Here is a 27,649-nt window from a genome sequence, read left to right as displayed (position 1 = left end):
CTGGATTACACTATCTATACAGAACTAAACGTTTGTGTGTTTGGCTTACAAACTATTGGAATGCAGGGGAGGCAATTTTGACCGCTGTTACCAGTGGGAGCAGGCAGTTCTTTCTAGGTACAGACAGTGCTCCTCATGAGAGGCATACAAAAGAAGCCACATGTGGTTGTGCTGGCATATACAATGCCCCAGTAGCCATACCACTTTATACACAAGTATTTGAACAGGTATACACCTTGCATTTTGTAGAATCGATGTGTCTTTGTCTATGCATGAGAGCAACATGTATGCTATAAACAATATGGATTACTATAATTACCATGTTAGTTGGTTTCTTTTGATGAAGCTCAAATAGTTCAGTTTCTCTTTTCAAGTGAAGTAAAGTAACCTTGTGTTTGTGCGTAGTACTAGAACCGAGCTAAATCCTTAAACACTTCCGTTGCACCTGACACTACGACCGAGGGTGGAGTATTCGGGACTCCCGAAGTAGTGTTTCATTTGCAGATAGATGGGCCACCTAGCGAAGGCCTATCCTCGCAGGAGATCTTGACCCGCATCGCATGCTTAGGCCCCCAAGGCTGAACATCCCAGCAGACAGGACACATAGGCTGGCACTTCGACAAAGCAAGCGACCAGCCAGCCGATGGCTGACATCAGCTGCATGGCCGTCGTCGACAGGGAAGGGCTTGCCCCCCCCCCCCCCGCCCACGTGGCCGACCTCCTGCAGCCCACCAACATCGGGTTCTGACAGGCAATCGTTTCAACCCTTTGCAGCAGGAGTCCCTTGAGGAGAAGACCCCCTCCACCTTAGCCTCACCGCCCCCACCACCTCCCCTCCTCCGCCTTCTGACTCCTCTACCCCGTCTCCACCTTCACCTGCCCCCCCTCCCCCTCTCTCCCACTGAGCCCTCGGTCTCATCACCCGACCCATCCCACACTCTTCCTCCGACATAGGGGATTGGACACTCATCTGCAACTTGACACTCTCTTGGAAGTGCTTTTGCTACGAGCCGACTGTAGTGGCTAATCCCCCGTAAGTACAGGTGAATTCGGAAAGATTTCACACGAGAAATCTCCTCCGATCCCTAATACCCCCAAGAGCTTTAAGAAAGTGGTGGGATCACTGTACAGGTGATTTGGTGCATTTTCAGGCCAGAAAACAGAGAATTCACTGTGCTACAGATTCTCACCAGGTTTGGGAAAGTGTGTGTATGCGCCGGGAAAGTTAGCTTTGGCATGGGGATTTTGTCTGTGAAGCCTCCTACTGCGGTTATGCTACCAAAATCGGGCTAGAGTAGGCCATTTTCAGCCCGGTAAAAGTGGGACAGCTTGTAGGAACTCGCAGGAAATACCGAAAGGGGCGCCAGTCTTTTGGGCCTACAGGTGTCGTTGTCTGCTTGGTAGCGCTCTAACTGCCAGGCAGTGGTTTGTGTGAAGTGTTATTTCCATTCAAAGGTCTATTTGTGAAGTTTTACTCTGTGTCGTAAAGTTCAAGTAAAGTTTTTCAAGTAAAGAATTGGATGAGAGCTAAAGTCTACCACCTTACGGGCCGGTTTCATGGTTCCGTCGCCAGGACAGAATCACTTTTTCCTTAAAGAGTGAGCCTTGGTTGGTTTGCGGCGAAGACACTGAGCGCAAGAACTTGGAATTACACTATGGCTAACAAGTCAAACGACGCCAGGGAAGAGAGTTCCTATTCGCAGGACAAACAGGCTATTCCTCTAGTGTTCAAGGTAAGCGAGAGTCCACGACCACCCCTGTCTGTACCTTTTGTTGATTTGAATGCTGCACAAGGTTAAGGGTATATGACTAGGCAACTAGACGAGGATGCGTTCAGGACACAGTTGGTTGCCGTTGTTAATGTGTTTTCTCGGTTGATGCAGAATCCTAGGTTTATGGAATTGTGCAAGTGCCAGCAGTGTCACAGTAGACAAGGCAACTATCTCATGCACTAGAGCCTGTTGAGGCTCAGGTCTAGGTCCCTTGTGTAACAAACTTGGACACTCCAAGTCAAGATTCTACTGCGACACAGCAGAGATTCACTTCAAAATAGTACACAATTCACACTTGATTCGACACGGCTTGGCGGAGTTCCGTGCTTAGAGATAATGGCCCCAAAGACTGGTGCCCCTTTCGGTATTTCTTTTTGTATTAATCTGAGTTCAAAGTACAAGAGAGTGGGAGGGTTCTCACTCTCAAACTCTGCGTCGAGGTGCTCTGAGAAGTGAAGGTCCTGCCCACTTATTTATAAGTTACAAGGGATGCCCAAAAGTAGAGCCCCAAAAGCAATCAATTATATAAACCTTTTTAAATAAAGCAATTAGCCCCAAAATCTGCCAAATTCAGCATGCATAGAGTTCTGACTGCTTTTCTGTACGCTCTGCCACGTCAGCAGCTCAACGGAATCTGCACCGCAAATCACGGGAGTTCGTACAGTGTGCCACGTCAGTATGCATAGCGTGAAATCCGAAAATCTGCCACGTGTCACTGTCGCATTTTCTCGGGCGTGCTTTTCCGAGGGGTGAGTGGGTGCTCTGCTGCCCCATGTTCAGGCCATGCCATGTCACCAGTTTGTGACATACCCCCCTCTTGAAAGCATTGTAATCGCCCTCGATTACGTAATCGACAGAGGCTATAAACTGTGTTAGCAAACATTGACTCTTAGTGCACTAGGAACAACACATCTAGTACATGTACCAATCGATAGTCACATCAAAGGACATCACTTGACATCATAGGCCATCACATGACAAATCACATTCAACAATCATTCCAATCTCAGACCATGATTAATCGACAACTGTCACAAAGTGATGACGTGGCTATCGACAGCAGAAACCCCAATTTTTGCCAGAAACCCTAAAATTCCTGCAAACCCTAATTTCTGCAAGAAACCCTAATTTTCGAAAATCGCGGAGGTGGGAAATTTTTTTTAATAAAATTTTTATTATTATTTTTGAGCGACGCAAATCCCAGCTTTTGGCTTTTTGTTACGAAAAGAATTGGATGAGAGAGAGAGAGAGAGTTGAATTGCTTTATTTTTACTCTCATTGAGAGAGAGAGAGAATCTGCTTTTGCTTTCAAGCTTTTGGGGCTCTGCTTTTGGGCATCCGTTGTAACATTTAAATATGCGGTGAGGGCCTCACTTCTCAGAGCATCTGGACGTAGAGTTTGAGAGTGAAACCCTAACCGCTCTTTGTTCTTTGACATTGATTTTAATAAATAAAGAAATACCGAAAGGGGCGCCAGTCTTTGGGGCCAATATCTCTAGGCACGGAACTCCGTCGGGCCAGTGTAAATCTATTGTGATCTGTGAATTGTTTTAAAGTGGTTATTTGGTGCTGTTGCGACGACTGATTCTTGACTTGGAGTGTCCAAGTCTGTTAAGTGGTATCAGAGCACGGCCGATTTCTCTTCTACGAGAAATCTGATCCCCAATTTTCTTTTCCGCGGCACCTATGGCTTCTCGCAAGGATAAGTCGACTCCCTCTGCATTTGGAGATGCGGCGAGGGATCACAACGAAGATTTCGGTAGAGAGTATGGCCCGCCTCGACCTACTCAGGCGGAGCAAAGAGAGATGAAGCGTCGTCAATTGATCGGCGATGCAACAAAGATGATGCTCAGTTTTGCAAAGGATCCGAAATTGGCAAAATATATGAGCGAGACTTCTTTTCAGGAAGTGCATGCGTAGTGGTAGAAAACCACTACACCACCCTTGAAACCCGCTCTCAAGAAACCTTCTGATCACAAATAGTATTCAGAGAAGGAATTACAAGATGTGGTTGATGCACGGATTGCTCAGCTTTTTGACGCGCAAAAGAAAGCCAAAAAGCACGGCAAAAAGTAGAAAAAAAAGCACCGACTTCCCAGGATATTTGGGTCGTCAGTCGACTTTTGACAAGGCAAAGAAACGGAAGAAGCGTGTTCGATTTGAAGGAGTACCCAGTTCTTCTTCTTCTTCTTCTTCTTCTTCTTCTTCACCCGACAGTTCTTCTAGCTCTTCAGATTCGAGCGAAGAAGCGAAGCAAGAAACAAAGCTTCGGAAAAGGCAAGAAAAAGGCAAAGAAGGCTACATCTCGCCCAGAGACTGACAGTTCTACTGAGGACTCGTCTACAGACAACTCAGATTCCGATGACGGAAACTTTTATGCGAACAAGAAGAATTTTTACAAAGCCAACCAATATGACTTTCTCGAAGATAAAAGCAAGAAAGTCAGAGAGTTTAAGGAAGGTGGCCACTCGATCAAGTTTGATACTTTTTCAGGATACTGAGATGCTTCGAAGGCTTTGTCTTTTATACAACAGTTGGACATTGCTTTTGCGGGAGGACGCTATTCAGAGCACTCCAAGATTCGAAGAGCTGCCTCTTACTTTAAGGGGAATGCTCGTACTTGGTGATCCACGCTTCTTTTAAACAAGATTGCGCCAGTTAAATGGCTGAAATTTAAGAAGCTTTTTATTTCTTCTTGGTTGACGCAAGAATATGAACGAGATATAGGAGCTGCTTGGAACCATCTTCGGATGACCAAGAAAGATACAATCAATGCTTCTTGTGAAAGATTCTGGAGCTCTTTTCTACCCGCCTCTTCATTCAAGAAGATCTCGTTCAGAGAACAGATTGAGCGGTTTACCTTGGGTCTACCTACAGAGATCCGAGATCATTGCTTGGAACAAAAGTCAGCTTCTATTCAGGAGTTGATGAGTCATGCGAAGCGGGGCTTTGCCATTCACTTTGGCAGCTTGACCTACCCACAGATGAGGCCATGACACAACGAGCCGAACAAACTTCTGGCAATGAAAGTAGAAAGAAAAAGAGCAACCTAGAGAAAAAGGATGCACGACCCAAGCTTACTCCTGAGGAGAGAGCTCGCTTCATCAGAGAGGGGAAGTGCTTTGGATGCGGGGAACATGGACATATCTCCGCGAAGTGCCCTAAAAAGGCACAGAAAGAACATAATGATAAAGACGACGACAGGCCTGAGAGTTCGAGAGCAGCTGAGGAACGTGGTAGAAAAGGCAGATAGAAAAGCAAAACTGGTACCACATGGCGTGGGACCTGCACCGAATCTAATGAATGAAAGTACAAACTTTGCCGCTTTTGGGGCAAAGTGAAGGATCAGGAAGCTCTTTTGAAGGAGCCAAGGCAAACTTCTTTTCACGTGGAATTGGCGGCTCGATTTGGAATTACACCCGACAGACTGACGCCACAGGCGGAGGTAGTTCGACTGGCACCCGGATGGGATGTTGCCATTACACCGAGCATTGGTAAACTTTGTTTGCAATGACAGGGGTGTTCAGGGCACGTGAGTGACGTTCTACTGAGGATCCCGTATACCCACAAGAACTACGCTGTGGTTGACTACCGGGCCGAGAAAGCGACTTTGATAAATGAAGGGCTTAGAGATTGTACTTGATGAACTTCAGTTTCTTTACTCATTCTTTTGGGAGAGAACTGAACGGTGGATAAAGGTTGAATATGTTTTGACTTGATCAAAAGAACGCCAAGATTTTTCTCCACACTCATGCCGATTGTTTTCCAGAGGGCCTGAAGATCAGACCATTGACCTGATACCTGGAAGCACGCCACCGAACCGGCCACCGAATCGTGTGAGCCGAGTACAGAATGAAAAGATTATGAACCCAGTGAAAGACCTCTTGGAAAAGGGTCTTGTCCAGCATAGTACTTCACCGTATTGCTCTCCACTGTTGTTGGATTTGAAGAAAGACAGATCTTGGAGAATGAGCATGGATTATAGCGCTCTCAACAAAATTACCATCAAGAATAGATTTCCGATTCCTAGGATCGATGATATACTCGACAGGTTACAGGGATCCTCGTGCTTTAGCAGGATTGACTTGAAGAGTGGATATCATCAAATCCGAGTCGCACCGGGAGACGTCTACAAGACAGCCTTTCGGACGACTTTTGGGTTATTTCAGGTTTTTTGGTGATGCCTTTTGGCTTAACCAATGCTCCTGTGACATTTAAATCGGATGATGGACGGGATTTTTCGAGAGTACAGACTATTTGTTGGTACTTTCTTTGATGATATCATTGTTTCTCCAAGAATGAGGCAGAACACAGAGATCATCTGCTTCAGAGATGCACTTTTTGGGACACTTTGTCTCAGCAGCAGGAGTGCAAGTGGATTCGGCCAAGATAGAGACTATCCGTGTTGGTCCGATTTGAAGAATGTCCATGAAGTTAGAAGCTTCTTGGGATTGTGTTCGTACTACAGGCAGTTCATACGAAAGTTTGCAGAGGTTGCTTCCCCTTTGTATATCTTGACACGGAAAGGAGTCCCTTTCTCATGGGGATCCACAGAGGTGATTGCCTTTCGGACATTGAAAGAGAAATTGACTACGGGAGCAGTTTTGACTTCGTCGAACTTGCAGAAATCATTTGAAGTATATTGCGATGCTTGTGGTCGTAGTCTGGGTGCGGTCTTGATGCAAGAAGGCCATGTCATTGCTTACGAGAGCCGATTGTTCTCTAGGCCGGAGATGACAGCATAGATATATGAGAAAGAGCTTTTGGCGGTTATCCATGCTCTTACTCGGTGGCGGCATTACCTACTTGGAGCGGATTTTACTGTCTTTACAGACCATCAGAGTTTGTGCTACTTCTTGTCACAGAAGCAGCTTTCGGAAAAGCAGATGCGGTGGGCGAACATCTTGTCACAGTTTCACTTCCAGATTGTCCATGTGCAGGGACAAAAGAATGTGGTGGCAGATGCTTTGTCTCGGAAGCCGTTGGTTCTGGCTTTTTCCGCGATACATCATAGGAGCTTCGAGGATATGGTCTACTAGTATGCCACAGATTCAGATTTTGCAAATATTTTCACACGGATACAGGATGGGGAGACAGTAGCAGGATACTCCCTTCGGGAAGGCTACTTGATGAGAAAAACCATGTTGTGCGTTACACAGCTGTTGAGGGAAAAGGTTATGACTGAATGCCACTGTCTACCTTTTTACGGGTCATCGCGGCATTGCTACCACCATGAAAGGGGTAGAGAGATACTTCTTTTGGCCGAGACTCGAAAAGGATGTGGAAGAGCTTGTGCGCAGTATGTCAGAAGGTCAAGTTTGACAGGCATAAGGCATAGGGATTGTTACAGTCTTTACCCATACCCACCCGCCCCTGGGAAAGTATTGCAATGGATTTCATTTTTGATCTCCCGAGAACACAGAATGATCACGATGATTTTCTGATTACATCATTACATGGCATGTCTGAGACGATTGTCTCCGACAGAGACCCCAGATTTATGAGTTTGTTTTGGAAGGCAATTTGGGAGAACATTGGCACGTGGTTACAGTTCTCGTCATCGTTCCACTTGCAGACCGACGGGCAATCTGAGATTGCCAATTCAATGGTTTTAGATTTATTGAAGTCTTGTATCTCGGATTAGAAGACTCAATGGATAACAAACTTACCTTTGGTGGAATTTGCCTACAATAACACAATACACTCTTCGACGGGGAAGACGCCATTTGAGATTGTTGAAAGTGCTGCGAAGGTTCCATCCTTCCTGAGCACGAAATATTAGATATTTGAAGCGGATGAATATTCGCGAGATTTGGATCCGGCTTTTGCCAAGGTTCGACTTTGCAGGAGTCTCAACAACGACAGAAAAAGGCAGCGGATCGCCATCATCGCGACTTGAAATTGAAGCAGGATGATTGGATGCTCTTACGTTTTGAGAAGGCACGCCTACGAAAGAAAAAGGGAAAGGAGAGGCTTTTTCCAAAGCTTAGTATGCGATACTACGGACCTTTCCAGATTACTGAAAAGATAAATGATGTCTCCTTCCGATTGAAATTGCCAGATACTTGGAGGATTCACAATGCATTCCATGTGGGTCTCTTGAAACCTTTTAAGGGTGATGTGCCTGATGATGGGGAGCATGATGAGCAACCCGAAGTGGAAGAAAACGAATGACCCTTGTTCCTGAACATATTTTGGCACATAGGGATATGAAGAAAGGTAAAGTCCGAAGGCGGTTCTTGGTTAAGTTCAAGAAATTTCCTGCATTTGATGCGAAGTGGATGGAGGAGGAGGACCTAGCAGATACTCCTCGGATTGTGAAACTTTACCTCGATGTTTTGGTTTAGCATAGTCTACTCCAAACGGAACCCAGAAATTCAGCTTGGTCGAAGATCTGGTGTAGTGGGATGCACAAGAGGGGAGTCACTCCACTCCTTTGTCAACAGATGCCTTGATTTTGATACCAAAGTCACTGATGTCTCTATGAGCTTTAGGGATACTGAGAGCTGACAGTATTCTGCTGGATGACTTTATGAAATGGAATTCCTGATAATGATGCTGATTTGTTCTTGACTTCTTTTGAGTGCAGGAATTGATAGACGAAATGATTGCAGCATTTTGGTCTGATTGATCTCGAATAGACATGGTTGCAATAGGGGTTAGTCAATCGGACATCGATGAGGTCCCGATTGGACCTAGATGTGATTGCTAGCTACATTGCTGATAAATCATCATCTAAGATCCGAATGAATGTTGAATGTCATGTGATGTCCAGTGATGTCTAGTGATGTTCTGTGATGTCGTGTGATGTGACTGTCAATTTGGTACATGTGCTAGATTGTGTTCCTAGTATGTAGGTACTACAGTCAGTGTCTGCTAAGACGGTTTATGGCTTTTGTCGGTTTTTGCATGCGTAATCGTGGTCGATTACAATGCTTTCAAGAGGGGGGTATGTCACAAAGTGATGACGTGGCGGACAACAGAAACCCTAATTTCTGCCAGAAACCCTAAAATTCCTGCAAACCCTAATTTCTGCCAAAAACCCCAATTTCTGGAAATCGCGGAGGTGGGGAAATTTTTTTAATAAATTTTTTAATTTGTGAGCGACGCAAATCCCAGCTTTTGGCTTTTTGCTACGAAAAGAATTGGATGAGAGAGAGAGAGAGTTGAATTGCTTTATTTTTACTCTCATTGAGAGAGAGAGAGAATCTGCTTTTGATTTCAAGCTTTTGGGGCTTTGCTTTTGGGCATCCCTTGTAACATTTAAATATGCGGTGAGGGCCTCACTTCTCAGAGCATCTGGACGCAGAGTCTGAGAGTGAAACCTGAACCGCTCTTTGTACTCTGACATTGATTTGAATAAATAAAGAAATACCAAAAGGGGCGCCAGTCTTTGGGGCCAATATCTCTAGGCACGGAACTCCGCCGGGCCAGTGTAAATCTATTGTGATCTGTGAATTGTTTTGAAGTGGTTATTTGGTGCTGTCGCGATTGATTCTTGACTTGGAGTGTCCAAGTCTGTTACAACAACGTATTTAGCAATCGCATCTAGATCCAGTCGGGACCTCTTAGATGCCGGATTGACTAATCCTTATTGCAATCATGTCTATAGAGATTTATCAGACCGAAATGTTGCAGTCATTTTGTCTATCAGTTTCTGCACTTAGACGATCTGTGAATTGTTTTGAAGTGGTTATTTGGTGCTGTCGCGATTGATTCTTGACTTGGAGTGTCCAAGTCTGTTACAACAACGTATTTAGCAATCGCATCTAGATCCAGTCGGGACCTCTTAGATGCCGGATTGACTAATCCTTATTGCAATCATGTCTATAGAGATTTATCAGACCGAAATGTTGCAGTCATTTTGTCTATCAGTTTCTGCACTTAGACAAGTCAAGAACAAATTAGTATCATATTATCGGGAATTCCAAATCCTAAAGTCATCACAAGAGAATACTGTTAGCCCACAATATCCTTGAAACCCAATAGGGACATCAGTGACTTTAGTATCAAAAATCGAGGCAATCTGTTGACAAAGGAGCGGAGTAACTCTCCTCTTGTGCATAGCCGTTGCACCAAATTCTACCCAAGCTGAGATCGGGGTTCTATTGGAGTAGACTATGCTAAACCGAAGGCTTCAAGGTAAAGATTCACAATCTGAGGAGTATCTGCCAGGTCCTCCTCCATCCACTTCGCATCCAATGCGGAATAGTTCTTGAATTTAACCAAGAACCGTCTTATCACTTTACCTTCTATCTTTATGTGCCAATATCTGTTCTGAAACGAGTATCTCCTCGTTTTCCTCCACTTCGGGTTGCTCATTTGGCTCCCCATCATCGGGCACATCGCCTTTAAAAGGCTTCAGGAGACTCATATAAAAAGCATTGTGAATTCTCCAAGTATCGGGCAGCTTCAGTCTAAAGGAGACATCATTTATCTTTTCTTTTATTTGGAAAGGTCCATAGTATCTCATGCTAAGCTTTGGAAAAAGCCGCTCCTTTCCCTTTTTCGTTCTCAGGCGTGCCTTCTCAAAATGTAAGAGCCCCCAATCGTTCTCCTTTAATCTCAAATCGCGACCAGGTCGATCTGCTGCCTTCTTATGTCTTTCTTGAGATTTCTTCTTAAGCCTCCCGGACCAAGTCCAAGTCCCTCGTAAACTGATCGGCTTCAAAAATCTTATCTTCCGTGCTTAGGAAGGGTGGAACCTTCGTTGCACCTTCTCAAATGGCGCCTTCCCCATCAAAGAGTGGATCATGTTATTGTAGGCGAATTCCGCAAATACTCTTTCCATTGAGTCTTTTGATCCGAAATGTAAGACTTCAATAAATCCAGTACGACTGAATTTGCAATCTCAGATTGCCCATCTGTCTGTGGGTGGAAAGATGACGAGAACTGCAACCACGTGCCAATGTTCTCCCAAATAGCCTTCCAAAACAAACTCGTTAATCGGGGAACTCTGTCAGAGACAATTGTCTCAGGCATGCCATGTAATCTGAATATCTAGGCAATGAACAGTCTCACTAAGTGATCCGGCTTGATTGTTTTCTTCAGTGGAATGAAATGAGCTTGCTTGCTAAGTCTGTCAATAACAGTCCAAATACCATTGTGCCCACTCTGTGTTTTCGGGAGATCAAAAATGAAATCCATTTCAATACTTTCCCATGGGCGGGTGGGAATGGGTAAAGGCTGTAACAATCCCTGTGCTTTATGCTTGTCAAACTTGACCTTCTGGCATACCAAGCAAGTGTGTACAAAATCGTCTACGTCCTTCTTGAGTCTTGGCCAAAAGAAGTATCTCTCCACACCTTTCAAGGTGGTATCAATGCTGTGGTGACCCGTAAATGGTTGACAGTTCCCTCAACGACTGTGTAATGCACAACATCGTTTTCTTCATCAAGTAGCCATCCCGAATATTCGACCGAATACATCTGCAAAATCTGTATCTGTGGCATACTGATTGACCATGTCCTCGAAGCTTCTATGATGTACCGCGGAAATAGCCAGTGTGTCCCAAAAAGTGTATCTCGGGTAGGAAAAATTCACTTTTCTTTGCGTTAATCACCAACTTGTGATCTCGTAATGCTTGAAAGACCTGTAGCAGATGTTCTCTATGTTTTGCCTCATCCTTGGAGAAAACAATGATGTCGTCAAAGAAAGTGCCAACAAATAGTCTGTACTCTCGAAAAATCCTGTCCATCATTCGGTTAAATGTCGCTGGAGCATTGGTTAGGCCAAAAGGCATGACCAAAAACTCAAATAAATCAAAAGTTGTTCGAAAAGTTGTCTTGTAGACATCTCCCGGCTTGATTTTGATATGATGATATCCGCTCTTTAAATTGATCTTGCTGAAACAAGAGGATCCTCGGTCTAGAATATCATCGATCCTGGGAATCGGAAATTTGTTCTTGATGGTGATTTTGTTGAGAGCTCTATAGTCAATGCACATTCTCTTAAGATCCGTCGTTCTTCAAAACCAACACCGGAGAGCAGTAAGGTGAAGTACTCGGTTGGACAAGACGCTTTTCCAAGAGGTCTTTCACTTGCTTCATAATCTCTTCATTCTGGGCTCGGCTCACACGGTAAGGTGGCCGGTTCGGTGGTGTGCTTCCAAGTATCAAATCAATGGTATGATCCTCAGGACGAGCTGGTGGCAACTCGCCTGGCAGGCCCTCCGAAAAGCAATCGGCATGAGTCAAGATTCTACCGCAATACTAAAGTAGCTACGTCAACATCCATAAAAAGCGGATTTTCGTACAAACTGCCGTATAGCCTGCCAGCGTAATTTGCGGCGCATTTGGCGGGCCTGCTTTGTTCCGGGGGTGTGTGTGTGTGTGTGTGGGCGGGCTGCCACGTCATTGATTTGTCACATACCCCCCCTCTCCAAAGCATTGTAATCGCCCTCGACTACGCTTGCAAAACAGACAGAGGCCATAAACTGTCTTAGCAGTTTATGGCCTTTGTTAGTACTGACGCACTAGAAACACACATCTAGCACATGTACCAATCGACTGTCACATCACACGCCATCACTTGAATCGAGCCATCAACTCAAGTGAGCACATGTACCAATCGACAGTCACATCACATGACATCATAGGACATCACTTGAATCGAGCCATCAATTCAAGTGAAAAGAAGTTGGCCTTGGCTCCTCCATCAAAGAAAATGAGGGCTTCTTGATCTTTCTCTGTCACGTGCACATCTAACTCTATGTGTACGTGGACAAGCTACTTCATGATATGGGTTCAGTTCAGTTAGCTTAGAAAGTGATCTGGCACTTTTGTGAGTCTGTTCGCAGACCGTGCATGTCCAGACACTTAGATTAGATGCATATCCTCTGGTTGCACACAGCATGATCATCAGATTTCCATCAGAACCCATTAGGAGCATTTTTACAATGCATAGGCTTGTTTTCCCCATTTTTGACATTTTTCAACCCACAGAACCCAAGTTCCTCGTGAACTTACGAACCCACGACTTAAGTGGATGGTCATTACTTGAAGCGGAATGGATACTGTGCACGAAGGTGATGAGCATGGAAGAGGCGAAGAAGAATTTTCCCCACCAGGAGGTTTTTCTGACCCTCCCCCTTCCCCATCTACGCCAAGGATTGCACTAACTCCTATGGAGGCTTTTGACAAGATGATGATGGACAGGAAGTTAGAGCGCGAAGCAAGAAAAGCAGATTCGATCAATCACGAAGAACCGATCTTGGCTCTTGAGTCGAGATCCAAAGAACCCTCACAGGAAGTATTCTGTGTTCGAATGATTAGTCAGTATGCATTGTTCGAGTGTTTCATTCGTGATGCTTTGCTGTATTTTAGCCACCGTCCTTATGTGATCCCTTTTCACAGGCATGCCATATCGCACGCTGACCACGATTCACTCATGAATGAGCACGGATGTATGCGGATGATTCATGAAAAGATGAAATGTTTGCACCCAAGGAATTCACATTCGATGTCTCTTCCTAAAAACGCGTTTCGGCCCTCCGAAACGTGTCGAAACGCTTCTGCGAAACGGACAAAAAGAGACAATGTTTTTTTTATTCTCCCCTTTTGACCTTCTGACCCAAAATGGATGTTTTAGGATTTTTAAACCCATTACAAAGCCTTATGAGGAGGACTCTAGCTAGTTTCTTATTGATATTTGGGTAGTTTATGTAGTATGGCCAAAACTCAGCTGATGTATTGTTGGTCTTTTGGTCAGGACAATTGTTATTTGTTTTGCAGTTGTAACTTATCATGGTTTTGGCTTGTTTAGGTAATTCAATTTCAGCTCTTACCTTGTTCACTCGTGACTCAAGTCTCACATCTAGATTTTGGTATTTCACATGTCTTGACAGGTGAATTTGTATGTATATTCAATGTATAATTTTAGGTATGTACATGTAAAACGAAACCTGTGTTTCGCTTTCTTTGAGCTCCGAAACGAAACGTTTCAGAAACCTCGAAACTTCGAAACGCTCGAAACTCCAAAACGTTTCATGTCACACTGCTTGGCATGACACAGTCTCAGAAAGAGCACAAGAAGGATTGAGTATCAAGCATCGGCATTTCCATTATGATTTGCCACAGTTGATTGATTTAGATCAGAAAGTCAAGATTCGACCCCATTGTTTGTATGTGTTTGATGAACGGTTTGACACTCCGTCTATTTGTTCATCTGCATTGCATGCACAGTTTTTTCGAAAGATTAGAATTTTTCCAGTCATTTTACATGGAATGGGTTTGTTCATGTTTTTGTGTTGGAAGTGGTTTCAAGAATTTTCATCCTCGAAGATTCGGAAGAAGGTAGACGCATGACTATAGACGAAGTTGAAGCATTGAATGAGCCACATATGACTTTGTCACTTTCGGCGCGGCCCAAAGAAGCATGCGTTGCCGACCTTTATGAAGTTCAAGAATCGCATGTCCCACGCATCAGAGTGGGCCGGCCAAGAGTCCTTCCCAGGATTCTAGACGCTGTTGGCGATCTCCCTTGACGCCATACAGTTCGGTACCAGTACCTCACTTTGAAAAGGAGGGGATGTCACGTGCACATCTAACCCCATGTGTACGTGGACAAGCTACTTCATGACATGGTTCAGTTCAGTTAGCTTAGGAAGTGATCTCGCACCTTTGTGGGTCTGTTTGTAGACCGTGCATGTCCAGACACTTAGATTAGATGCATATCCTCTGGTTGCACACAACATGATCATCAAATTTCCATCATAAGCCATCAAGAGCATTTTTACAATGCATAGGCCTATTTCCCCCCATTTTTGACATTTTTCACTTATTATTTTTAAGTGACTTTTGTTGGGAACTGGGTAGGGCAATTTGACTTTACAAGTATATAAGAAACCCTAGCGCTAGCACTTTTTGGCAGAAGAGGCAGCAGGAACTCGCGTTCAACAGGCACCTTCTCAGCAAGACCACCTTCCCGCAAACAGACCTAGCGTTTTTCAGCCCATCTGAAAGCCTAGCGTTTTTGCATGACAGATCAGCCTTGGCATCTGCATTGCAGATCAGCCCCGGCGACAACAAGATAGCAGGTCAGCCCTAGCGTTAGCAGATTCCACAACAACACAGCAGAGGAGCCCTAATGTTAGCAGATTTCTCCAGCAAGACAGAACCAGCCCTAGCGTTTTTGGTTTGCACATCAGCCTCGGCGTTTTACAGATTCATCGCGACGGAACCTCAATAAGCACCATCGTTTTCAGTTTTCAGCAGTCAGACATCGCAGTAGAAGTCCCAAACCTCGCAGATCTCACCTTCCCGTAGCAGATCCTCGCCGCACGGTCAGATCCAGTGTAGTTTGCAGATTCAGCCCGGAAAACGCAGATTTCAGCATCTGCGTTTTCAGCGCGTCCTCGTCGCATCGTCTCCATCAACATCGTCACCAACATAGAGTCAAAATTCATCAGATACAAGATTTGCAGATTTCAGCCATTAGCGTTTTCAGATTTCAGCCCGTCTCGTCGTCATCCTCATCGTCGTCGACATTGTTCGCAAGTCCAAAGCATTGTAGAGATTTGTGCAATCAATAGTAGACCGCTCTCGCCATAGAGAGTGGGGCCTTCGGAGGAGGGTTTGACAACATTCTGGTGTCGTATTCTCTTCTCTCTCTATCTCTCAGTCTTAGTACCTTCATTCACAGTGTTCACCACTTTGTTTGTGTCCATTGCACTCTCTCACTAAAGGAACGGAAGGCTCTCCCTTCCATAAGTAAAAGGAACCCTTGAGCACAGTTCGGAGCACTCATTTTGAGCAAAGTTCAACATTGACTTCCGCTGCACCTAACATTCTCTTTGCCCTAAGTGCGGCAAAGTTTGGTACTTTCGTTCATCTGATTCGGTTCGGGTCCCACTCGGTGTGGTACCAGTCTTGTTTTTCATCTGCCACGTTCCTCTGCTGCTCTAGAACTCTCTGGCCTGTCTTCAGTCTGTTCTTGCTATGCCTTTTTGGGGCACTTTGTGGAGATGTGTCTTGTCACAAGACGAGCACAATGTGCCAATAGAAAAGAACAGACTGAATAGACTTTTAGCACTTCAATAACAACTGAACTGAAAGAGAGACGACACACGACACGGAGTGGCGGAATTCTAACTCAGAGAGTATTGACCCCAAACCTTGGTGCCCTTTCAGTATTTCTTTATATTGCATCAACACAGTACAAGCCGAAACTCCACGCTCTGCACCTTTTCTAGGGAGCATGCTAGAGAATGAGCCCTAACCTCATATTTAAAGGCCCTTGGCCTGAAAAGCAATTACAGTGAAAAGCCTTAAAAACTCAAGCTTTTGGTCCAAAAAGCAATGCCAAAAGCTGCCAGTGTAATTTACGGAAATCCGTACAGCCTGCCACATCATGATGCCAACGCAATTTTCGAAAATCTGCCACGTCATCAATTTTTCCTGTGTGTGTGGGTCCTACTTTATTTTAATCCTTTATGTCACTTGGGCCCCATCGTACGGGGTCTCCATAAGTTGGTAGGACTTCTTCTTCTGTTACTTGTTTTTCTTAGGGTTTAGGCCCCTCGGTCGGCATTTGCAAGTTGACTCCATTCTTTGAGGCTTTGACACGTCTGCAGTTTGTTACATCTTCCCTTCTTGAAAGAGAGTAATCGTTCGCGATTACAGCATATCTGCAAAACAACTCAAGTTAGCTCAAAAATTTCGGAGGGTCATTCCGAGGGACAATCAATTTGCTCTTTTTGTTAAGGAGTTAGCTTCTGCTTTCGTCTTGATCGGAACTCTTGATATTCCGGCGTAGTAAAATTAGCCATCACACCCAGACCGTACTGATCTTCCACGGGTGTCTTGATGCACTAAAATTACATACCCGGGCAATCTCATCCAATTAGGAATACTCAGTAATTGGCACATCACAATGCAACACAAATGCTTACATATGCATGTTACAAGACATAGAAACATAAAGCCGTCGATGAACACTCCTCCCACATAACCTAACAAGGTCCGGGCCAGGAGATATTCAACGACTCCCTCATCACTCCTCCTGCATAACTTAAAAAGGTCTAGGCCAAGAGATATAGTCCTTTTACAACCAAACGCCCCCCAGACCGCAGCCTGCGTCGTTTGGAGGTGCAGAGAGTAACCACTGCTCAGACTTCTTAATACTCCTCCCGCATAACCATCCAGGTCTGGGTCGGGAGTCACAACAACAATACTCCCCCCGTAAATAACCACAAGGGTTCGGGCCATGAGTATGAACAAGCATTCTCAAATATCATTTCTCACTACTCTACCTGGGAGTTAACTCACCAATCATTGAAACCAGTATTACAACCAGAGTCAAACAATTCAAATCGGCACCAAGACAGGTTCAAAACAGATACCATCCGTTTCAGACAAATTTCAAACAGGATCACCAAACAAGTTTTCAAACTTAAATAGCAATCTCGACATCAGTCGAGCTCGAAAAGTCGATTGACTTTCCAACCTGAAACCTGCACCAAAAATTTAGGGTTAGGTTCATTCCATAGGGTCGTAGCCGAGCACAACATGGTCCATCAGCTCTTGTACATATAGTGTTTTTTTGGCGGCGATGGTAGTCTTAAGTCATAGCAGTCACAATGGACCTCCAAGGTTATCAGCTCGAAAAGAGACACCTACTGAGAGATGTCGAGAAATTTCAAGTTATAATGTGCTAGGGTTTCCATGGCAAGCATTTCAGGATACCCCACTCTGCCAGAAGTTGCACTCCGAAGGAAGATGTCAGAAACCATATAACTTCGGGCAAAAATTTTCTTGAAAGCTTGCCAAGTCCTTGGAGTGTGCGGCTTGGTAGTTGTAGACAGCAACGTGTGCATGACACTGTTTTTGCGAAAAACAGTGACTCGAAACAAATCTTGGATCCTTCTTTGCAAGTGATCTTTTTGGCTTATGCCTTGTAAGACATGAGCGGTGAAGACGGGAGCGTGCCCGGTGCGATGTATGAAGGGTGGGAGTGGCTAATAAGTCCGGCTTCAGGCCCCGAAGATACTTCAAATAAAAATCCATTAATCCTGAAGTTTGCTTTGTCTGCTCTTTGGTAGGACCGATATGCTTTCAGAAAAGCACACGACTGATGTTCTGATACCACTGTCGCAAGATGGGCACCACATGCCAATAGAAAAGAACAAACCGAACAGACTTTTAGCACTTCATTAACAACCGAACTGAAAGTAAGAGACGACACGCGACACGGAGTGGCGGAATTCCACCCCAGAGAGTATTGGGCCCAAACCTTGGCATCCCTTTCGGTATTTCTTTATATTGCATCAAAACAGTACAAGCCGGAACTCCACGCTCTGCACCTTCTCTAGGAAGCATGCCAGAGAATGAGCCCTAACCTCATATTTAAAAGCCCTCGGCCTGAAAAGCAGTTACAGTGAAAAGCCTTGAAAACTCACAAGCTTCTGGTCCAAAAAGCAATGCCAAAAGCTGCCAGCGTAATCTACGGGGAAATCCGTACAGCCTGCCACGTCATCAATCAACGCAAAACGTGGAAATCCGTACAGCTTGCCACGTCATCATGCCAACACAATTTTTGAAAATCTGTCACGTCATCAGTTTTTCATGTGTGTGTGGGTCCTACTTTATTTTAATCCTTTATGTCACTTGGGGCCCCATTGGATAGCGTCCCCATAAGTTGGTAGGACTTCTTCTTCTGTTACTTGTTTTTCTTAGGGTTTAGGCCCCTCGGCCGGCATATGCAAGTTGACTCCATTCTTCGAGGTTTTGACACGTAGCAGTTTGTTACATATCCAAATTCCCCGTAACCAAAACACTTCCCCTCTTTGAGATAGATAGCCCTTTCTCTAAGAGTTTGTCGGGGACGTGTATCTTTCTTTTCTTTGTCCTGGGAACTCTTTCTCTTTCTACTTTCATTATTAGAAGTCTGTTGGGTTCTCTGAGTCAAGATCTCATCTGTGGGGTAAGTCAAATTGCGTGAATGTATGGCAAAACCCAGTTTTGCATGACCCATCATTTCTTGAATAGAATTTGACTTATGTTCTAAGGAGTAATCCTGGATCTTTGTAGGAAGTCCGCAGCAAAACCGCTTAATCCATTCGTTAAACGAGACCTTAAATGAAGAAGCTGATAGAAAAGAGCTCCAAAATCTCTTGCAATAAGCGTCCAGAGAATCTCCCTTGGTTGTCCGAAGATGATTCCAAGCGGTTCGTATATCTCGTTCGTACTCCCGAGAAGAAATAAAGAGCCTTTTGAATTTCAACCATGTAACTGGAGCTTTGTTCCTCAGAAGAAGAGTGGACCACCATGTTCGAGCATCTCCGAACCCAAGAAAGGATTCAAATTTAATCGACTGTGCAATCTTTTTGTTGTTTTGCTCTTTATCTTCAAGGAAGTCATATTGGTTGGCTCTGTAGAAGTGCTTCTTTTCAAGAGTGCTTGTCCATGTCTTTCTGCGAATACAGGTTCCGCTTTTCTGCATTTGTCTATCTTTTCTGCTTTCCTCCCTACCTGAGAGGAGAAGCAATGGTTACACGCCATCTCGAGTAAATCTTATCAATCGGGTAATTCTTCAGGTGTTTTGCCAACCTTGAGTCCTTGGAGTACCGAATCAATGTGTTCAATCAATGTGTGCACACATATGCCAATCTGCAGTTGATGTTTGTGCTCAGGCAAAATTGTCCGATCTTTTTTTTTTTTGCCTCAAATCTTCATTCTTTTCTTTAGTTTCCACGCCGGATCTTCAACTTTTCTTTGCCTTGCCACTGAGAGGTGTCATCCTTGTCAGATTCTCCACAAGAACCCATGTGTAATCTTGGATTCTTTATGGCTTTATGCCTTGTAAGACAGAGCGATGAAGATGGGAGTGCGCCCGATGCGCACCCGAATCTTTTTGTGCCCTGATACGAGTGTAACAAACTTCGACACTCCAAGTCAAAATTCTACCGCGACACAATAGAGATTCACTTCAAAACAGTACACAATTCACACTTGATTCGACACGGCCCGCCGACGGAGTTCCGTGCCTAGAGATAATGGCCCCAAAGATTGGCACCCCTTACGGTATTTCTTAATTTGAGTTCAAAGTACAAGAGAGGGAGGGTTCTCACTCTCAGACTCTGTGTCCAGATGCTCTGAGAAGTGAGGGCCCTGCCCACTTATTTATAAGTTACAAGGGATGCCCAAAAGCAGAGCCCCAAAAGCAATCGATTTTAAAAACCTTTTTAAATAAAGCAATTAGCCCCAAAAGCTGCCAAATTGAGCATGGGTAGAGTTCTGGTTGCTTTTCTGTACTCTCTGCCATGTCAGCAGCTCAGCGGAATCTGTGTCGCAAATCACGGGAGTTCGTACAGTGTGCCACGTCAGCGTGCTTAGCGTGAAATCCGGAAATCTGCCACGTGTCACTGTTGCATTTTCTCGGGCCTGCTTTTTCGGGTGTGTGTGGGTGGTCTGCTGCCCCATGTCCAGGCTATGCCACGTCACCAGTTTGTGTCACCTTGTGCGTCTCAGCAGGGCGGGGAGCACTCACATGTTGCGGAGTCGCTTGGGTCTCCAAGACAAGTTCCTTCTGTCCACGAAAAGGTGGTTAGGACGCCTATTCCACAGGCTTTACCAGTTCAACTAGCCACCTTTCAGAGTCCTAATGTTGCATTAAATGAACAGAGAATCAATTTCCAGGCTATGCAACAGGTTTTTCCACCACCCACGATACATCCTGGGTATTTCGGGGGTGGATCAGTGTTTAGAGCATGGTTGGTTATGCGCTTGGAAACCAACAATATATGCCAGGAACAATGTTTGGGGGTATGCAGGGCATGATGCCAAACCCCATGTATGGTAACATTGGCATGCAACAAGGATTTCAGTGCAATCCGGGCCAGTTTGGGGTGCCACAAGCAATTTTGGCATGGCTGTTTTTTCGACCAGCAAGCACATATGGCACCAATGACGCAAAATGTCAATGGCCAAGGGGCACCGATGATCCCTATTACAGTGCCCATGTTGCCGACAATTCCCTATGACAATTTGGGAGCATTGGAAAAGCCAAAGCTTACAAAGAGGTGGTGCAGCTGTGAAGTTTGAAACTTTCAGCGGCTTTGAGGATAAGACAAAGGCTCTTACTTTTCTCCAACAATTTGATACAGCTTATACAAGAGGGAATTCTACGGAGGCCTCTAAGGTCAGGAAAGCTGTCACTTTCTTGAAAAAAGGCAATGTGCTTACATGGTGGATGACACTGGTGATTCAAGGACAAGCACCTGCCCATGTTGCAGACAATTCCCTATGACAATTTGGGAGCATTGGAAAAGCCAAAAGCTTACAAAGAGGTGGTGCAGCTGTGAAGTTCGAAAAGCTTACAAAGAGGTGGTGCAGCTGTGAAGTTTGAAACTTTTAGCGGCTTTGAGGATAAGACAAAGGCTCTTACTTTCCTCCAACAATTTGATACAACTTATACAAGAGGGAATTCTACGGAGGCCTCTAAGGTTAGGAAAGCTGTCACTTTCTTGAAAAAAGGCAATGTGCTTACATGGTGGATGACACTGGTGATGCAAGGATAAGCACCCGCCACATGGGTATGCTTCAAGAAAATGTTTGCATCTGCGTGGCTGTCAAATGAATTTGAAGCCGATGTCATGACGAAGTGGCACCAACTCACTGCAGCTACTTGCAAGAGCCTACTTGAGTACAATCGGAGGCTTTGTAAAGCGTTGCTCTGAGTAACCTCCTAGAAGTTTGTGCCACTGACAATAGCAGATTGAGAAGTATTGTTGTGGGCTGCCTAAAGGGCTTCGAGATTATTGTACAAAGAACAGAGTGGCTACCCTTCCTTAATCAACTTATGGAAGTTGCCAACATTGGTCCTACCTTGTTGAAGGGAGAAGACAGTTGGTTTCAGGGCAACGTGAAAGGGGGTACGTCAAAGCAAAGACCAACAAAGAGGTCCTTTGCAAAAGCAACTCCTGAAGCTTCCCTGGAGTCTGAAAGAGAAGAGAAAGTTGAAGATTCTGTCGAGTCTTCTGCAGCATAGGCCAAAAGAAAGAAAATTTAAAGGAAAAGTTGCAAGACGGTATTTGGTGAAGTTCAAGAACTATCCACCTATGGGAAGAGTGTGAACTCCTAGGGTCACGGAATATATTGCAGCTTTACCTTGAGGCCTTTGGGTTATAGCCCATGTATGCCCCAACTCAACGTGCTCAAAGGAGGAGTAATCATGGAGCTAGCACATCAAATGTACATACGAGTTCAGTGCAATAGTAGTGGACACTTCTCTATTAATGCTAAAGGTATTATGCTCACTTCTATCGTAGATGAAATGACAAAAGTATGAAGGTCTCATTAAGTCATTTGTATCTATGTTTCATGACCTTTCCTGCGGATACATGTGATGATAAAAGGGTGCTAACCACACTAAATCATCTATGGCATGTATATCTGGCATGCAATGGAGGACGTTTGCGATTCACGAGGCTGTGGCAATCACTAACCTTAGCTGTTGGTTTCTTTCCCTTGATTTTTCTTTAATCTTTGGGACCCTCTTTTTGAAGTCACAAAAAATGACCGGACATTGTGTGGCCGGTGTGAAACGGCCGATGTCCGAGAGTTTCACCCGCAGTCGGAAAGGGTAGGTCGCCACGAGATGGTCGGGCTAGTCGGCATTGTAATCTGAGCAGTAAAATGGTGTCTAGGCTTTAAAGTCATTTACCCCTGCTACACTTATAAGTCGGTGGGTACTAGGAAATTAACTCAAAAGAGGCAAACTGGACACATGGGGGCTTCAAAGCAATTTTCCCAGTCTAGCAAGAAGAAGGGCGCCCAAAATGAGAGAGGAGGTTGATTTGACTTATGAAGTGACTACAATGTGTGTGAGTAGTGGGTGCAGGTGATCACAACTTTAATGGAAAGCTTGCCTTCTCCCTTGCTCTATGTAGCACGATGATTCCGCTCTCGTGCATCTCTTCCCCTTTGAATACAGAAACGTGATGCATCTCTTCCCCTTTGAATACAGAAACGTGAGGGCTTTTCATTTGTATGTACAGTTGTGTGGGTTCATGTGCGATTGCCTAGGCAAGAGCCTTTTGCATAGGTATTGGATTAGCTAGTGGCTAATCCCTCGCAGGTTCACGTGAATTTGGAGAGATTTCACGCGAGAAATCACGTCTGATTCAAAGGGCAAGTAGCCCTACAAGTGCGGGAGCTGGAGGGCTTGCTACGGATGCAACCAACACCCGAAACGGAGCCCGAAACAGTGAATTACAGCCTCCTGTGTATTTTTGCAGGTTTAGGATCTCGACCCTAATTGATCCCTAATACCCCCAAGAGCTTGGGGGAAGTGATGGGATCACTGTACATGTGATTTGGTGCATTATCAGGGCAGAAAACAAAGAGTTCAACGTGCTGCAGATACTCGCCAGGTTTGGGAAATTGTCTGTATGCGCCGGGAAAGTCACTTTGGCATGGGGATTTTGTCTGTAAAGCTCCCTACTACAGTTATTCTTGAAATTGGGCTAGAGTAGGCCATTTTCAGCCCGGTAAGAGTGGGACAGCTCGTAGGAACTCGCAGGCTTTATCTCAAGCTTAATAAGAATAAAAATACCGAAAGGGGCTCCAGTCTTTGGGGCCTGCAAGATGTCGTTGTCTGCTTGGTAGCGCTCTAACTGCCAGGCCGTGGTTTGTGGGAAGTGTTAATTCCAGTCAAAGGTCTATTTGTGCAGTTTTACTCTGTGTTGTAAAGTTCAAATTAAGTTTTTCAAGTAAAGAATCCGGTGAAAGCTAAAGTCTACCGCCCTACGGGCCCGTTTCAGGATCCCAAGTGTGGGCATCTGTGGGAGGACTTGTATCATTGATCTTGACCCAACAAATCTTGAGTTAGGACACTGGCGGCTTTGCACTTGGGAGAGCCGTCCTATGGTACGAGTGAAGTGGGACCTGGGAGTGGTTTTGGTGGGATCCTTTCTCTTCTGTCGATCACCCGCTCGCTTGGGGCGACACATATTGGGAGCACGGAGCGAGGCTCACCCAACTACAACACTTCACTAGCAGGAGGAGGGTCTCACTGTAACAGACTTGGACACCCCAAGTCGAGAATCTGACATGACACACGAGAGAGAATCACTTTAGGAATACTTCACACTTAATTCACAATTTAATTGAGTCGACACGGCCCTGCGTAGTTCCATGCCTTGAGAGATTGGCCCAAAGAGTGGCGTCCCTTTCGGTATTGCTTTTTGTATTAATGCTTGTGTAACATGCTGAAATCGGGGTTCTATCATAGTAGACTATGCTAAACCGAATGCTTCAAGGTAAAGTTCCAAAATCTGAGGAGTATTTGCTAGGTCCTCCTCCTCCATCCACTTCGCATCCAATGCAGAATAGTTCTTGAATTTAACCAAGAACCGCCTAATCACTTTACCTTTAATCTTTCTATCTTTGTGTGCCAATATGTGTTCTGGAACGAGTATCTCTCCACATCGGGTTGCTCATCTGGCTCCCCATCATCGAGCACATCGCCTTTAAAAGGCTTCAAGAGACTCACATAAAAAGCATTGAATCTTCCAAGTATCGGGCAGCTTCAGTCTAAAGGAGACATCATTTATCTTTTCTTTTATCTGGAATGGTCCATAATACTTCATGCCAAGCTTTGGAAAAAGCCGCTCCTTTCCTTTTTGTTTTCTTAGGCGTGCCTTCTCAAAACGTAAGAGCACTTAATGGTCCTCCTTTAATATCAAATCGCGACGATGTTGATCTACTGCCTTTTTATGTCTTTCTTGAGATTTCTCTAAAGCCTTTTGGACCTTGGCAAAAGCAGTGTCCAAGTCCCTCGTGTACTGGTCCGCTTCAAAAATCTTATCGTGGATCTAGGGAATGTTCTGATCTACCAGTTGATTCCCTTTTTCCTTTCTTTCCTTATGCCTTGGGACCTGCGGGTAGCGTCTTTCACTTTCCTGTCCATTGGCACGTCAGAGTCGATCATCGAAACCCTAAGACGCACTATCATCTGATTCCTCTTTCTCAAGAATCCTTTGATGAACTTGCATCTGGTTTCCTTAGTTTGTCGGATTCCTCTGATTTGCCAAAATCCTGTGATGATGTATCATCTGGTTCCCAGAAAACTCTTACCTTTTTGATACTATCCTGCCTGTCGCATAAATCAATGAGCTGGCATGCATTCCAAATCGTTGCTTAGTCATGTCCCATGGAGTCAAACTTCTGGTTCAAAGCATAGTCTTGAATCTTAGTAAATCATAGCAAAACCGCTCAATCTGGTCTTTCAAAAGAATCTTCGACAAGTATCCCAAAATCTTTGGCAGTAGTCATCCAATGTATCTTTCTCAGTTGTTTTCAAGTGATGCCAAGGCATGATGACATCTCTTGCATATTCATCGTTCTTTTCAAGTAAGATGCCGCCTTTCGCTCCTTGGAATGCTGAGAACCACGCTCCAGAGAAGGCGACGTCAAACTGTTGTTCAACTCAAGGGCTCCATGAGTGTCCCGGCTTGACTCCCTTCCTTGAACTCCTTGGTTTTCTTGTTGATCTGGTCATTGTCAAAAGAGGACGACCTCTCCTCCTTTAAACGGCTAGATGGCCTTCCATGCCTTCTAAACTTTGTTTCAAAAATCTTCTTCAAAAGAATCTTGTCTTCGGTGCTTAGAAATTGAAGGAGCTTCTTAGCACCCTCGAACACTTCAAATGGCGTCTTTCCTGTGTGTTGTTGTAGGCAAACTCCACCAAGGGCAAATACTTTTCCCATTTAGTCTTCTGATCCAAAGAAGAAGACTTCAACAAATTCAAAACCATTGAATTGGCTATTTCCAAAATGCCCATCTGTCTGCGGGTGGAACGAGGACGAGAACTGCAACCACGTGCCAATGTTCTCCCAGATTGCCGTCCTGGGATAGTTTCCTACGACGTTAAAACTCTCCTCTTCTTCTTCTTCTTCTTCTTCTTCTTCTCTCTCTCTCTCTCTCTCTCTCTCTCTCTCAAAAGGAACCATTAGTAACACAAAGTTGCAATCTTTCACGCAAGGAGAGAACAAAGGATTATGGAAGTGTCAATCCTTGATTCTACCTATTCTCTCAATTCTGTTGCATTTGACAGGAAATGCTGTGACAACTGGGTGTGTTTTGTAGTATCGATCATGCAATGAGGGTTTTGTAGGGCTGTATCTTGTTGAATGGATCTAGCTAGCCATGTGGGTCCTGCGGATAGGCTCACAACTTTACTGGACTAGAATCCCCTAGGCTTTCCTTTATCTACGGTTTGGCTCTATGTTGTAGCATGCCCACATGGTACATCGAGCCAATGTGGCATGTGCATGTGATTTGATGTACACCCATGAAGCGCAAGGGTGGCTAGTGATTTGAAGCTCGTTCGTTGTGTTCTATCTGCTCATTTTGGTACTACTATTATGTAGTTGTAGGACGTGTCAGAACTGTTTCAGATGAATCGTATGTGTGGGGGCTGCACTTAGAATATGTTTCTTCCCTTTACTAACCTCTTTTCCTTTTCTATTTAGTGCTACAGTCTTTTTGTTCTTAATTGAATAGTGAATACGGAGTGGTTCCACGTTTGTTCTTGTTAAATGTTTACCCAGACTCTTTTTCTTTTGGTTGATTGACATGTATTCATTTTTCTCATTCTTCATAATTGGTGTGCACAAATGCATGTAAAGATGTGTGCACAATTACTCGCATTTTTGTGCCCACAATGCTCATGCTTACTGTGTGAAAAGACTGGTATATTATGTTACAGAAATTTTTGCACGTGGGTTGGTAGCAGTGGATGAAAATTTGTTGTCTCTTGGGGTAGAGAAGATCTTAATATTTGTCTCACTTTTGTCTTCTTGTGGCAGGCTGATGCTTTGGATAAGCTGGAGGCTTTCACAAGCTTCAATGGACCGGACTTTTACGGACTGCCAAGAAACATATCAAAAATCACAATCATGAAGAGATCATGGATGGTACCAGATGAATACAGGTTTGGCTCTAGCACAGTTGTTCCTATGTTTGCTGGCAAGAGTCTGGACTGGGCTGTACTTTGACCCAAAAACACCATGCTTAGTGAGCTGTGTACCTTGAACTCCTCTGATTTACACATGGAAAGAGTTCATTTGATCTTTACCTGCAAAATAATGGTCAAAGTTGTATTGAAATTGTTTGAGCACATTTTTTGAAGCTGCTGTGCTGATTGCAAGCAATCATTGGATGGTTTAAGTATGTTGTCAGCTGCATAAGCTAGTTATGTACCTTGGGTAGGTGAGTCACTGTAAGTTCGAATGTATCTGGACCGTTAGATTGTGTGCCTAAACGGGATCCAACCACCTCCTCTGTTTCCCACTTGCTTCACTCCCATTTGATCCCCTGGCACACGTTATGATCTCACCTTGAATGTTCTTGTGGTGGAATGAATGTTTTTACAGTTGGGTGCCACTGTAAACTCTAGCTTTTCTTCTAGAACTAAGAAGTATCAACTCCTCCTACAATTTGTGTGTCAATGGATTGGCAGAAGCTTGACGTAAATGCTATGGAGGTCATAAAAGAGCCGCAGAGCACATGATACGTATAAAGGAAGAGTGTAGTTGCGACTACACAAGTCTATGGAGGTCATAAAAGAGCTGCAGAAGCACATGATACTTATAAAGGAACTGTGTAGTTGTGACCTACACAAGTCTTTGTCATATGTAGTTACACAATCAGCTCTGTCTATGTGGAGTGACCTGCTTATGGTATATTTGAATAGTAAGGTTGTCCGCAAGGTGACGAACACATCATGGATACGAAATAGAAAACTTCCTGCTCTGGGAGGTCTTTATGACATGCTTTATCAACCAAGAAGATGGTGATGCAAGTAGAAATTGATGACAAATTTGTTATCTTTAGTTGTAGCTGTAGGTGCTTTTTTCAATAATGCATGGATGGCTT

The 27,649-nt window shown here is 44.5% G+C and overlaps 1 protein-coding gene across 1 annotated transcript in view; it reads left to right on the top strand.

Moving 5' to 3' along the window:
* The window catches only part of PYR4 (pyrimidin 4), a 29,409-nt gene extending 2,465 nt beyond the window's left edge, over positions 1–26,944 (top strand). The window contains exons 6-7 of the mRNA XM_086506038.1: positions 67–227; positions 26,581–26,944. Of these exons, the coding sequence (XP_086362164.1) occupies positions 67–227; positions 26,581–26,769 (350 nt within the window). The 3' untranslated portion in view covers positions 26,770–26,944. The remainder of the gene's footprint in view (positions 1–66; positions 228–26,580) is intronic.
* The last annotated feature ends 705 nt before the right edge of the window (positions 26,945–27,649 follow it).

This window comes from Adiantum capillus-veneris, chromosome 29 (assembly GCF_014529385.1).
Source record: "Adiantum capillus-veneris isolate H3 chromosome 29, ASM1452938v2, whole genome shotgun sequence".
Taxonomy (NCBI): Eukaryota; Viridiplantae; Streptophyta; class Polypodiopsida; order Polypodiales; family Pteridaceae; genus Adiantum; species Adiantum capillus-veneris.
The sequence above is the reverse complement of the archived record's forward strand: the minus strand, read 5'-3'. Positions and strand labels throughout refer to the sequence as shown.